At 55.0% G+C, this 12,972-nt stretch overlaps 2 protein-coding genes across 2 annotated transcripts in view; both read right to left on the bottom strand.

The window, feature by feature from the left end:
• Nucleotides 1–472, bottom strand: part of CTSD (cathepsin D) — a 21,381-nt gene extending 20,909 nt beyond the window's left edge. Inside the window, exon 1 of the mRNA XM_009637295.2 lies at nt 392–472. Within this exon, the coding sequence (XP_009635590.2) occupies nt 392–472 (81 nt within the window). The remainder of the gene's footprint in view (nt 1–391) is intronic.
• A 4,235-nt stretch (nt 473–4,707) lies between these two features.
• LOC104124912 (cytosolic 5'-nucleotidase 1A) lies at nt 4,708–11,050 on the bottom strand. The gene is made up of 7 exons (XM_009637294.2): nt 10,968–11,050; nt 9,117–9,175; nt 8,211–8,378; nt 7,694–7,823; nt 7,030–7,152; nt 5,562–5,740; nt 4,708–5,010 (listed from the first exon to the last, which is right to left on the bottom strand). The coding sequence occupies exons 2-7, from the start codon at nt 9,159–9,161 to the stop codon at nt 4,708–4,710; spliced, it is 948 nt and encodes a 315-aa protein (XP_009635589.1). The 5' UTR covers nt 9,162–9,175; nt 10,968–11,050.
• Between the last annotated feature and the right edge of the window lie 1,922 nt (nt 11,051–12,972).

Genomic DNA, 12,972 nt, shown 5'->3' with positions numbered 1-12,972 from the left:
CCATGCCCCTCCCCAAACCCCTGCCCCCCCCGTGCTGTCTGCCTGTGCCTGACTCTGCTCGGTGTCGGACATCCTTCCACATCCCCCGGCCCATCCTCCCCCATGGCCGGGGACACACCTGGCACCCATATCAGGGAGGAGGGAACCTGCTTCACCCCGGCTGCCAGCCCCATCCACTCCTCGGGGCAGAGATCTCGTGGTGTTTGCCTCACCCAAGTTATTTTGCAGCAGGCTGAAATTGCTGGGGACGGGCCACAACAACCCCCGGCAGGCAAGGGCAGCAAGTAGCGTGACCGGCGGCTGACGGGATGGGGTGGTAAGTGGCAATGATGGCATCGATTCATCGACTCCCACGCCAGGATGTGATGAGGAGCACCGGGACCCAACTCACCTTGTTGCCCGCCTTGAGCAATCCCTGCCGTGCGAGCCAGGCTTGGGGTGGGGGGTATTGGCTCACAGGTGGGATCTCCATGCTCGATGCAGAGATGTGCCTCCAGCCTCATCCAAGGACGCCATCCACCTTATTTTCTTTGCCAGCACTAGATGCCATTTAATTATTTCCTTTCATTTCCAGCCCAAGGTGCCTTAGGAAGACCATCATTTATGCAATTCTATCTCCTCTGTGTGACAAAGCACCAAAGCAATTGAGCCTTCTGATCCTGGGAAGAGGGTGGGCTCAGAAAAATGAGGGTCAACACCCCATGGTGACCCAAAATTTGGCTTAAAATTGCAATGTGTTTCCTTGGAGTGGGAACAACTGCCCAGCTCCTCCTTGGTGAATCAATCCTGACCTCCTGGGGCGGGTGCTGCTGTGTGAACATGCCCATAAAGGCTCTTAATTCCCACCTATTTATTGTCCCCTTTCTCCTAAGCACCAGCTTCACTTGCCACAGCAGCCAGCATTTTCCAATGCGCCTGCCTGGGGTTAAGATCTTGAACCCTTGTTTAAGCACCTCAGCAAACACAGTCCGTGGCTTTGCACACCCTCTCTCTGAGCTTCTGCACGCAAAACACCCTGTTAATAATTATTTGCAGCGTGGGACTTGGCATCCCAGCCTCTCCGGCTGTGAACCCTTGAGTGTTTCCCAAGGAGCTCTGCCACCCAGGGTGGTTTAGGGTTAGGTAAAAAATCTGAAGATGCTTGCCTCGTGCTCGCCACTGAAGGCGCTTGTAGGTTTTGGGTGGAGGGAGGTGCGGGAGCATCCCTGGCAGTCACCGCAGCTGCACCCAGGTCCTGCAGCCTCTAGCATCTTCTCCCGCTGCAGCCAGGAGGCAATAAAACCAAACTGCTCGGACATTGCCAATGCAGACGTCTGTTAGCAGCTAAATACCTGCCAATTGGCCATCCCTGCAGCACCACCTTTTCATAAAAAATTCTTTTCTCTCTCATAGTGCTAAGCTTTTTTTTTTTTAAGCATTGCAACTCTAAATTGACCGGTGCAGTGTGCGGGGGATTAAGGGCACGCTCCCGGGCAAAGGTCTCCTGCAAACTCCATGGGGCCAGCTGGCTGCATTTCTCTCTCATAGTGCTAAGCTGCCACCCCCAAAACAAGGGCCACTTGTTCGCCACCACTGGCAGGGCTGGGCTCAGTGGAGGAGGCAGCCGGCCGGCCTGCAGCTGAGCGGAGCAGGGGCATCGCCCGCTTCCCTCCCCACACCGGGAGGGTGTCACGGAGGTGTCCCAAGCAGTGGTGGGTCAGTAACAGGGGGGACCCTGACTCTGGGCAGCTTCAGCTGGGACAGCGTGGGTTTGCTGAAAAGCAATGGCCAGAATCAAGTGCAGGTCTTCAGAGCCCCCTTTGCACTGCTTTGCACCCCTTAATTTCTTTTCCCAGAGTAGAAAGGTGTGAAACCCAGCAGGGCTCAATAGGAGCCTGTCCCTGTGGGTGGCATGGTGGTATGACCTGTTCCTGCTTGCCCTGGCCCCCAAAATCAGAGATGGGTATTAGAGAAGCATCCTGCAACCAGCCCCAGCAGCTAACCCCCCTTTGGGTCTGTAGCAGCAGCAGGAGAGCCCTGGGCACCAGCAACCCCTTGAAGGAGGGTAATTAAAATGCCTCAGAAAGCCAAGACCTGAGGAACATCCCAAGAATTAATGAACTTACTACAGGTGCCTCTAAGACAGAAACAAAATGTTTGCCCTTGCAGCAGGGGGAGAAGCTGCAGCAGTCCTTGCTGGAGGGTGTTTTTGATGCTCCAACTTTGGAGCAGGGCAATAAAGGGCAGTTTTGATGCTATGTCTTGGAGCCATGGCCCAAAGTAGCTGCACTTGGCCCCATATGATGCAACCCTGTAAACCCTGAGCTTCCTTCCTTTTTTCCCATTTTGGGCACATTTCGGCCTGTCATCCCCTGCTGTGCTGACAGTGCTGGAGGAAGGCATGCGGCGCCTTCCCCTTGCCTCAGCAGCTCATGTCCTGTGAGGGCTCACGTGGGCCTGTCCCTACCACCCTTGACTCAGCTAATTCGCCTTTGGCCAAGGCATTGACCGCGCTCCTGCTGGCAAAGGCGGTGGGTCGGAGCGGTGGAGGATGCCTGAGACCACCACCACCGCCACCACCGCTGGGTTCATGTACCCACCGCCAGCTGCCACCGAAGTAGCCAGGTGTTCACGTGAGCAGGGCTGGAGGTGGGTGCTTGGATCCCCACACTGAGCCCAGTGGTATCTGACCTGCATAAAAGTGGGACGAATATCTGTACCTGCTCACCGGGCATGTTTTGAGCATCCCATAATTAATGTTTGCTTAGTGATTGAGGCTGACGGGTGCTTAGCGTTATTAGCGAATGATGAGTAGCTGATGTTGTTGATGATGCTACCTCGAGACATCTAATTTCAGCATCTGGACTAAGCAAAAGGGCCAGGGGCCAGACTGCTGGTGCCAAAACCCTGCTGGGCTTTGCATATTTGGAGGTGGCTTCCTACCAAAGCCCTGCACATGGGCATGCCTGCCCTGCCCTGCCCTGGCAGCACCCAGTTTGGACCCAGATGGTAGCCACGGTGGCAGGGACAGGACCTGTGCCACCCGAGATGTGCAGAGCCCCCAAGCCCAGGGTAGCAGAGGGTGGGAATGGGCTTGGGGACACAGGTGCAAGAAGATGTTCAGAGGCCTAATCCAAAGCCCACTGAAGGTTTTGTCTGTATTTAACCCATCTTGATACATGCATGTGAACTGGATAAAAGAACTGAATGTCCGTAAAGGAGCACTGAGTTATCCCAGCCCTCCTCCCACACTACTGAACATGGGCATGAGGGACAAGCGCTCACACGGGGATGTTCGTTTATTTATTTATTGGTGAGGAAGAAAGCATTGGTGAGAGTGATGTTTGTGAAGCCTTTTTTTTTAAAAAAAATTACTTTCTGGTTATGCTGAGATGAAAAAAACTAAGCCACAGTCATCTTTATCTCCTCCGTCCATAATCCCACTGCTACCCAGCAGGCACTGCCCTGAGCAGCCAGCTTGTATTTTCTTACAAGGTGGTTCTGGGGAGCTCCCAGGAATTTGGGGTGCCGTGTCCCCAGGCAGCACAGTGGCCTCTAGTGGCAACCGCTCACATCCAGCCCTGGGGAAAGAAACCTGCAGCTGAATCTTGGGAGGCTGCTTGCTCCCAAGCAAGGGAAAAACTGGGAGCAGAGTCCAAATTGCTGGAGGAGAGGCAATCCTGCATGGGGGGTGGCTTGGTGCCGGGCAGGGTCCTGAGGCCACCCACAAACCCTGTCTGTGCTGAGCAGCTGCACCTGGGACCCCCATCCATGCCCTCTGCCCATGGCTCTGGAGACCCATTTAAGCTCAGGCCTGGCCACCCAATCCTGCCCTGGTCCATGGGGTGCTGGTCTGCAGCCCTTGCCCTCACACGGCTCTTGCTGTAGGCAGCCCATCTCCAGTGCCCTCTCCTGGAAGGACATCAGAGCTACATGGCAGCTCTGCTCCCTGGGTAGATCTCAGACCTGGGCAGCAGTCTTGTCCCTGGGCCACCTCTGGCAGCTTCAGTGCCCTACAGGTCTGGGTCTCCTAATGCCACTCTGTGAGCAGCCTGTGTGCCTAAGGAAAGGTGACTTGTGCTATACTCTCTTCTATGTAGGGGCACAGCTTGGGCTTCCTTTCTTCAACCTGATCACCCATTTCTAAAAAGCTTGTAGGTCCTTCATGGCTTTGAAGTCTTCCTCCCTCTGCTGAGTTTGGCTGGAGCTGCTTGAAGGACTTGCAAACACATCAGCCTCCCCAGGAAGCCAAGCTGAGTGTGTCTGGTCAGGCAGGGTCTTGAGGGCTTCCTTTGGGCAGAGGTCCTGGGAGTAAATCTTGGAGACTGTCTAAGCACAGCCAAAGTTAGCATGTTGAGTGCTTGGTTTGATGCTTCCTTTAGCTCATGTGTGGGGTAATAGCTTTATTTATTTCTTTGCAGAAAAGTCTCCAGCTCCTACAGGGAGGGTAGGTGATAGTCTTCAGTGTCACAGCAAGGGTGTCCTTCCTTCCTGGAGCAGTTGCATCTTTTGGCTTTATCCTAAGACCTAAAGGACCTCATATCAGGAGCAGAAATGAGTATCAAGTCTTGCCTGGTAGTCTGTGCTCTCACGCAATGCCCTCACCCCCTTTCCCTGAGGTTTGCCTGCCGTAGGTTAGGAAATCCTTCCCTCTTCACCAGAAGGTTTGCCTTCAACCGGCCCAGTCCCCTGTGCTGCTGGGAGGGAGGACTGCTAGCCTGCAGCCCATCAGCAGCAGGAGGGGACCCAGGCAGAGGGTACGCCCACATCTTGAGCCCCCTGGATGTTATGAAGGCCGTCATCAAAGAAAATGTGGGGCTGGATCTGGGCGAGGATGGGGCCCTTGGGAGCCCCGTCCATGAAGAAAGCCTCGTCGATGGCCAGACCCCACTCTCGGAGCGTCTTGATGGCTCGGATGCCCATGTCCCTGCCGCTGCGGGCAGTCACCATGTAGGTACGGATGGGGGATTTTTCCTGGCTGAACTTCTTGCGGATCTTCCCAAGGTGCATGGCAAAAGCCTTCAGGGGACCCTGGAAGCACAGCAAGATACTTGGGAGTGGGCAGGAAATAAGGAGGCATCTACTCTGCTGGTACCAGCAGCTTGTTCCACTCCCAGGGTCTCTCAGGGCTCTGCCGAGCACAGGGACGTCTGTGGAGTGCAGGACTGGGCAGTGCTAGGACTGGTGCTGTGCACTGGGGTGCTCAGGAGGAAGGTGAGTGTTGTGGTGCTCATCCTAATCCCAAATTGACCAGGAAGGTACATCCCAGTGAGCAGTGCCTCTGGGTCTGAGGCCTGCAGGGACTTGCACAGCAAGACATCTCAGCCTACAAAAGGTAAAGTGGAGGTAACCACAACCCTGGATATTTGGGAGCTGATGCTCTCTTATAGGAGACATTGGGCCAGATCCATCTCCAGCGATACTCCAGATCAGGCCCACATCGGGGACCGAGTGGTGGATGCAAAGGGAACCTGTAGAGATTTGTGCTTTTTTGGCTACTGATGGCAAAGCCCTAGTGGGAGAGATGCTCATGGTGGGTGCAGAGCCTGTGGATACCCATCAGAGTGGAGTGGCTTGCTCACCTCTCCCATGGGCACAGCCTCCATCGCCCGCTCGTACTGCACTGCCCCCTCCAGCCCCTGCTCCTGGAAGACCTGGTCCGTCTCACTGGAGAAGAGCACGGCATCCCCATCGAACACCACGCGAAGCGGGGTGCTGGGGGCCTGCACCTCCTGCTGGAAGACAAGTGCTGCCGAGACCCCTGCGAGGCAGAGAAAGGTGGGGCTTAGGAGGGACACCTCCTCCTGGGGACAGCTAATGCACGGCCAGCTCCAACCCATGCATCTGCTGTGGCCCCATCCCATACTGCAGATGTTGGGGTCTCCAAGCCAGCAAAGACTGCTGGGGGGGGGGGTCAGCCCTGCCTTTTTAGGTCTGTGTTATCCCCTGATGGGGATGGACAGGAAAGCACTGCTGATCAGAGACTGATGTCTGGAGAGATACTTGTTCTGCTGAGAGATGATGGGTGGTTGTGCCCTCCTCCTGGTGCTTGCTTACCCTGCCAAGCCTGGCTTTAATGCCCAGATTTAGCACTCCATGCTGTGAGTAATAGGGACTGGCACCTCCACTTGATTGGGGTAATTGGCTTAATTACAGGTCTCTTCCTACAGGCTGCTCCCTGCCCACCCTCATCTGTGGACCAAGGCCCCCGGATGAGAGACATTTGTCAGAGCAATGATGATCTTCAAGGAGGCTCCAGGAATGTGCTGCGTAGTGAAGGAAAGCCCAGGCTACAGATGGCTTGCTCCTGACCTTGAAGGACATTGACCAGCTGATGTGCTCATACCCAAGCAAATTAATCAGGAGGCGATTAACCCCATTAGAGCTGTTGGGGAGACTGTACTCCCTCTGATCCACATCAAGCATGTGCTTACATCTGCCACTGAGCACATGGTAACTCTGCATGCACCAAGAAAGCAAATTTCTATACCATCCTCAAAAAGTCCTGGGAATTGCTGATGCACCCTTGTTGATCCAGGGAGCAATAACAGGCAGCACCTTTGGTTAGAAAGGCTTAAATGTCAGGCAGGGAATGACCAGCCCGTGGCAGAGCTACGGCCAGAATTATGCATAAAGCATTTGGTGACTTGTGAAGGTGAAACCCTGGTGTGTTTGAGGGCTACTGGTAGGGACAGAATCATAGAATCGCTTTGGTTGGAAAAGACCTTTAAGATCATCAAGTCCAACCTTTAACCTAACCCTGCCATCCCACCACTAAACCATGTCCCTAAGCACCTCATCTGCCCTTCTTTTAAATACCTCCAGGGATAAGGACTCGACCACCTCCCTTGGCAGCCCATTCCAGAGCCTGACAACCCTAAGAGGAGGGAGAAGAGGAGATTGAACTGTTCAGGACTGTACTGGTAATCAATGTGCCATTCACCCCCTTGCTCTTGTGACAGCACAGGCTCTGGCATTGCCTCTTGGTACTGGGCTGCTTGGGAAAAGTGTGGTGGGCTTGGGGATGTGGGATAGAGGGGAAGAACACACCTCTCCGGAGGGCATTGCAGACATCTATCCTGTCAGCTGAGAGGAAGAGCTTGACCCCGTGGGACTTCAGGTATTGCGTGGAGTCCTCATCACTGACGAAGCAGAACTTGGAGATCTCCAGGCCTTTGGGTCAGGGGATGTGAGCAAAGCCTGTTACAGGGCAACATCCTCCTCACAGGTCCCCCCTCCCCTCCCAGGGTCTCGGCGTGCTTTGCTGCAGAGCTCAGGGCAATTAATTCCCCAGCTCCATTGCTCCTACAAAACTGCAGAGCGCAGTTAAATATTCCCTTCATCCCTCTCTTAAATGAGCCTTCCTGATAGCACTCTAAGATTTACTTGGGTTTTTATTTAAGAACTGTGTTTCTTTAGTAGCTGCCTGAGGATGCCCAGGCTGTGCAAAATGCTGCCAGACCCCGTGGTGCAAAGGATATGGCCGAAGGGAGCCGGGCTCTGCCGAGGAGCCTGTACCTTGGGTGTGCTCCAGCACCCTGGACAAGCTGCATGGGGCTGGAAGGAATTAGGCTTGTTTCCAAAATAGCCCCTTCCCCTTGTGTTAATAACCCCCTGGCTCTGTATTTGCCCCTGATGCTCCACTGTGGTGCATTGGGTGCTTCACAGCCTCCCAGGTGGAGGCAGACATCCCCAAAGATGGGGATCCCCTTACCGTAGTGCTTGGCGCTGTTGATGATGCGCACGCTGCTCTCCGGGCTGTTGTTGGAGAGGACCAGGATGTCAAAGAGGTCCTTCTCTGCTGGGTTGCTCTCCAGGATTTTCTTGTTCACATACTGGGCTGCCTGCGAGGAGAAGATGAGACTCTTGTGGAGGGGCATGACTGCGATGGCTTTGCTGGGACTCTTTCACAGTTAAGGTTAGTGGTTTGTGCTGCATCTGTCAACTATGGCAAGGTTAACATGTTACGGAGAGTCAGACTGTTACGGAGAGCAACCATCCTGCAAAAGCCATCGTCAGGAGGGCAGGGAGCAGTTTACTCCACTGGGGGGGAGGTAAACATGTGGGACTGGTGAGGAGCACAGGTCTCCATGCCCTGCAATGAGGCCAAGAGGCCAGGACAGGCATGCCTGCACCCTGTGATGGGAGTTGAGACCTAAAGCTGGAAAAGTTGAGCTTTCACACCATCCTGTGAGTGTCTGCATGTACCCCTGGCCAGGCACGGGGCTCACCTGGATGAAGGCGAAGGCTGTGCCTGGTGGCAGGGGCTTGTCCTGGTTGGCCTGCTGGTGCCTTGCGTACCCCTCCTTGCCTTTCTCCAGGTAGAGCTTGTGCTCCTCCTCCAGGTTGAAGATGGCTCTGGTGGTCACTGCAATGACCAGTGCCTCACTGGGGTCTTTCTGCAGGACAGGGAGGTAAGAGGCATTGGGGGACAGCAAAGAAGGAGCTTGGGCAGGTGGGGTGAGCAGGGGGACACAGTGGGACACAGGGCTCCATGACCAGGGTGGTGGGGTTGGCCATTGGAGGCATCACCCATGTGTCATGGTTCCTGATGCCAGAGGGCCTTTGGAGAAGAGGTAACAAGCCCAATCTTCATCTTCAGGCCACCAAGGATGGGGCAGGCAGCTGTGAAACCCTAACCTGTCTGGTAAGTGCTATATGATCTGAGGACAGCTCACACCAGAGGGGATTGCTTCATAATTTTGGTGTTTGTGGGCACAGCATAGCCATGGTTGCCTGTTTGTGCTGAGCTGGGCACTGCTGCATTTCTCTGCACTTACTGGTGGCTTTACCCTTCATGTGTGCCTGTTCTGGAGAGTGTCATAAAGTCTCTATATGGGTACAGAACCTGCTGCTTTCTCCCTGGCTGCTCCAAAATTTAAGTGTGAGCAAATGCACCCATCCTGTCCATGCAATTGGAGGTTTGGTCCTGCAACCTCTTCCCATGTGGAAATCACATGGACCTCACTGGGAGCAGGTGCCCAGCAGCCCTGGGACAGGCCACTTCTGCTGAAATATAGGCAGAAGCAATTCAGGCCACCACAGCTCCTGGTTGGGGTGTGTCCTCTGCTGTGGTGGCATTTCAAAACGTGCTTTAGAAACACAGGATGAGCGTTTTGTAATGAACAACCTTTTACCTGTTTCACATCGGTGTTTATGACTGTGCTTTCAGGCTCTGCCATCTTTGACTTTCAGCCTCAAAAAGAAAATATACAATTAAATTGATGCATTATAATACAGCTGATGTAGAGAGGGGGAAGAGTGGGAATGAAAGGGGACATCCTACCCACCATGTGGAATGGCCCAAATGAACCTCCTTCTGCTGACAACAGCTCTGCTCTGAGGAAGCCTGGTCTAACAGTTCCAACGAAATATGATGAAGTGGCTTTTCAGTAGCAGACCACTGGGGGTTTTTTTCCCCCCCAAAGAATATTTTTCTTCAGGGGTGACAGCTGAAAGCAGTTGTGAAGCTCTTCCCAGCAAAATAAGTCTGTCCTTATGTACTTTAACTAGGGCTTGGAGATAGATCGGAGCTAAAAAGCCAAAATAGGTCAGATCTTACGGGTAGGCTTCTAGTTCACATCCTTATTGCCTTTCTTGCTCCTTTTTTTTTTTGTTTGAATGGTGAATTTGTATCCACAAATAAGCGAGTTGGCTGTGTGAGCAGCTGATTTGCAGTTGCAAACGGCCTGAGTAAGCAGAGATGTGTGGCGAGGGCTTGGGAGCGGGGTGGGATCCTGCCGGTGGGGCTGGTCTGCCCCTCCACAGCCCTTGGAGCCAGCCAGCTCCTATGCAGAAGATCTCTGTGCAGGCTGTCCTAACCCAGGTCTGGCAGATGAAAGCCACAAGGGCTTCCATGGTCTCCCTGTGCCTAGCAGCTGAATAAGAAATCACATTTATTTTTGTATGCCCAGGTCCTGTGGTTTCTATAACCACCATGCTGTACGCTTCATTTCTCTGCACTAGTCGGTGTTAGAAGCAGACTTTTAGGATTCAGCCTGTGGGATGGGAACTGTCCCCACTTGCACCGAGGGGCATCCCCCAGGGGTTGTTTCCACCCTGCAAGTACGCTGTGGGGTTTCTCTGGAGACCAGAGGCAGCAATGATGTCTCTGGACAGGCGTGCTGGGAATGGCAGGGGGGTTAAGACCTCATTTACCAGTTCATGCCCTACCTGATTACTGGGTTGGGGGGCTGTGCATAGACCAAAGCCAGCATGCAGTCTAAAAGGGACGCCAGGCTCTCCAGGGGGACCTTTCTTTTGCCCCCCTTTTCTTTAATTCATTTTTATTATTCAGGGGCTGTGCAAAGTGCTGCCTTGGGCTGGTAGGAAATGCACTTGGCTGATGGCAGCCCCAAGAGCTGGAGCCTTGCCATGGGGGCTCAGTGTTTGCATGGGCACGCCCCAGCTGCCCCCGGGGTGGAAAGCCCTGCTGGCAGGGCTGCCTCCTCAGCCAGGGGGTGCCTGGAACGCCAGGAGATGCTGAGCATCCCTCTGCTTCTTCCACCCATAACCCGTGCTGGGAAGGGGTCTCCTCCCACAGAGCAGGGCAGAGGGTGGCAACCACCAGCCCTTATCTGCTGAGTAGGGAGACACTTTCCTCTGACCGAATTTCAACCAAGCACTTTTCTAAAAGTGAAAATGAAATAAGAGGAGGGAACGGAGCTGAGCAGCCCTCCCTGGAGGGAGAACACCACCTCTAATTTCTGCTCTGTCCTTCCAAGGGCTGCAAACCGAGCCTGACTTCTCCTTTCCATCTACCTGCCTCTGATAACTGTGGTATTGCTTACATGCAGATGCGCGTATACACCCATGCACCCCCCTCCGCTGCCAGCGCCCCTATGCACACAACGCCCAACACGCAGGAAAGCGTTTCAGGCGGATGCTTGCTGGTCCCCGCAGCTAATCCTGCAGCTGCGTAGCGCAGAGCAGCTATTACCCCACTGCACACCGCCAGGATCTCGCTAGAGAGAAAAGCCCAAACTCACCGTGGGTGCTGCCTCTGCTCCCCGGTGCAGCCTGTCCAGCGGCAGCATCCAAAGTTTGCCCAAGATGCCGCCGTTTATATTTCCCCCTCCCTGTGCTGGCAGGAAGCAGGCAAGAGCCAGGCTGGGGGTGCAGCTCCGCTCCCCGGCGTGCTGGGATTTGTAGGCAGCCCGGCGGGTTGGCGTCGTGCCCGGGCCAGACTGCATTTCCCAGCCGGCGCCGCACAGGCGGCTCACGGCTGCCTGGGCCTGGCCTTGGCCACAGCCACGCTCTGGGGAAGGGGCTCAGCCCTGGTCCTACTTTTTGGGCTCCATCGGAGCTCGTGCTCGGTCGCCACAAGCTGCCCACAAGTGCTGCAGCGATGTCTATTTCTGTAGCCAGGGTATTTATAGTGGGCCTCCAGACCTCTCATTTCCCGGCCCTTGAATACATAATGGTTGTGGGTTTGACCGAAAATACTGGGGTACCTGTTCAAGGGCGCCTTGCAGCGTGTGTGGGCAGATGCAGGGAGCTGGGCCAGGGAGAAAAGGCTGGAGCAGAGGGTGGCAGGGTGCAGCGGGGGCTCCCCACATTTGCAAATTTACTGTAATGTTTTTGGGTCCCTTTTCTCTTCTTTTCTTGAAGCTGCCTCTTCAACACTGCCCTGAGCAGGGGTGACTTTTGGGCTGGGATCTTCCTTTTCCAGGTGGGCTGTGCGGCACCCAGCCCAGCGAGGCTCCTGCTGCCGGGGTATTTCAACACCCCGTTTCTGCACAAGAGTGAGATTTGCCGGGGGGGAGCTGACACAGAGGAGTGGCTGCCATCCTGCAGTTTTCCCCTTGCCCAGCCAGGACACATCCCTGCCCCGCAGAAGATGGCCCAGAGCAGCAGCCTCCCCAGCCTGGCTTCTGCCAAAGGCGACCAAATTCACCTGCATTAAAGCCAAGCAGCCATCCCCCTGCATGGCACCAGGTTATCACCAGCATCACCAAATCTCCTCCCAAAGTGCAGGCTGCAGCCAGGGTCCTGCGTGGGTTGGCTTCACTGAGATGCGTGTCTCTAGCAGACAGCCTGTTGAAAATGCTGCTGATATGCTCAGCTTTTAGCACATACATGCAAACCCCGTTTCCCTGACTGATTTATTTTCATTCTGTCCCCCTTACACATTTCTCCCATGCATCCTCCAGGACTGACAGTTTAGAGCAAAAAGTGTTTTGGCACCTGTGTTTCCCTCCCCAGAGGTTTGCTGCAGCATCTCCTGCTCCTGGAGATGATCTGGTTAGCGGTGCCCCTGCTCACTGCAGGGGGGTTGGACTAGATGACCTCTAGGGGTCCCTTCCAACCCCAAACATTCTATGATTCTATGATGCTTCTCTGAGCAGCAGGAGTGCCGGGTGCTTGCAAGCAGGGCCGCGTTTTGGACGGCTGAGAGGCAGTCCTGGCACCTCTCCTGTGGCCAGGTGCCCAGTGTGGCAACGCCTTGGTGGCCATGTGAAAATCTGGCAGGGCTGGTGAGCCACGGTGGCTGGGCAGGGCTGGGACGGGTCTGGTTTCCAGGGCCTCTCCCGCCACGTCTACGTCAGCCATCGGGCACCAGCGGTAATCGCTCCCTGCTTCCGGCACTGCCCCAAATTTCTGCGGTGACAAGGCGGGGTTTGGGCTGACTTTGCTGAATTGGCAGCAAGGGAAGAAGTGTGTAAGCCTAAATTTAATGCGACAGGGATGCCAGTGAAGTTACTCCTGGCCATGAGCCTGGTGCTGCTCCCGTTGGCTCTGGGGGAGGGAGCCACCCGAGCAGTATCCCCTCACCCCTTCTCTCCTCCCTGCCACGCTGGAGTGGAGCATCTTTGCTCATGCCCGCTGCCACATGCATTCCCGGGGCCTCACATGGTGCATTAAGCCACTGTGTGCCCCTGTGGGCCAACGAGCTGGACTCCCCAAATGCAGAGCTCACCAGGCAAGGATGCAGGCATGCACCCATCCCCTTGCAAGCAACCGTCCCCTTGCAAGCATCTGTCCCCTTGCGCT

This window comes from Egretta garzetta, unplaced genomic scaffold (assembly GCF_000687185.1).
Source record: "Egretta garzetta isolate BGI_Z169 unplaced genomic scaffold, ASM68718v1 scaffold44, whole genome shotgun sequence".
NCBI classification, from domain to species: domain Eukaryota; kingdom Metazoa; phylum Chordata; class Aves; order Pelecaniformes; family Ardeidae; genus Egretta; species Egretta garzetta.
The sequence above is the reverse complement of the archived record's forward strand: the minus strand, read 5'-3'. Positions and strand labels throughout refer to the sequence as shown.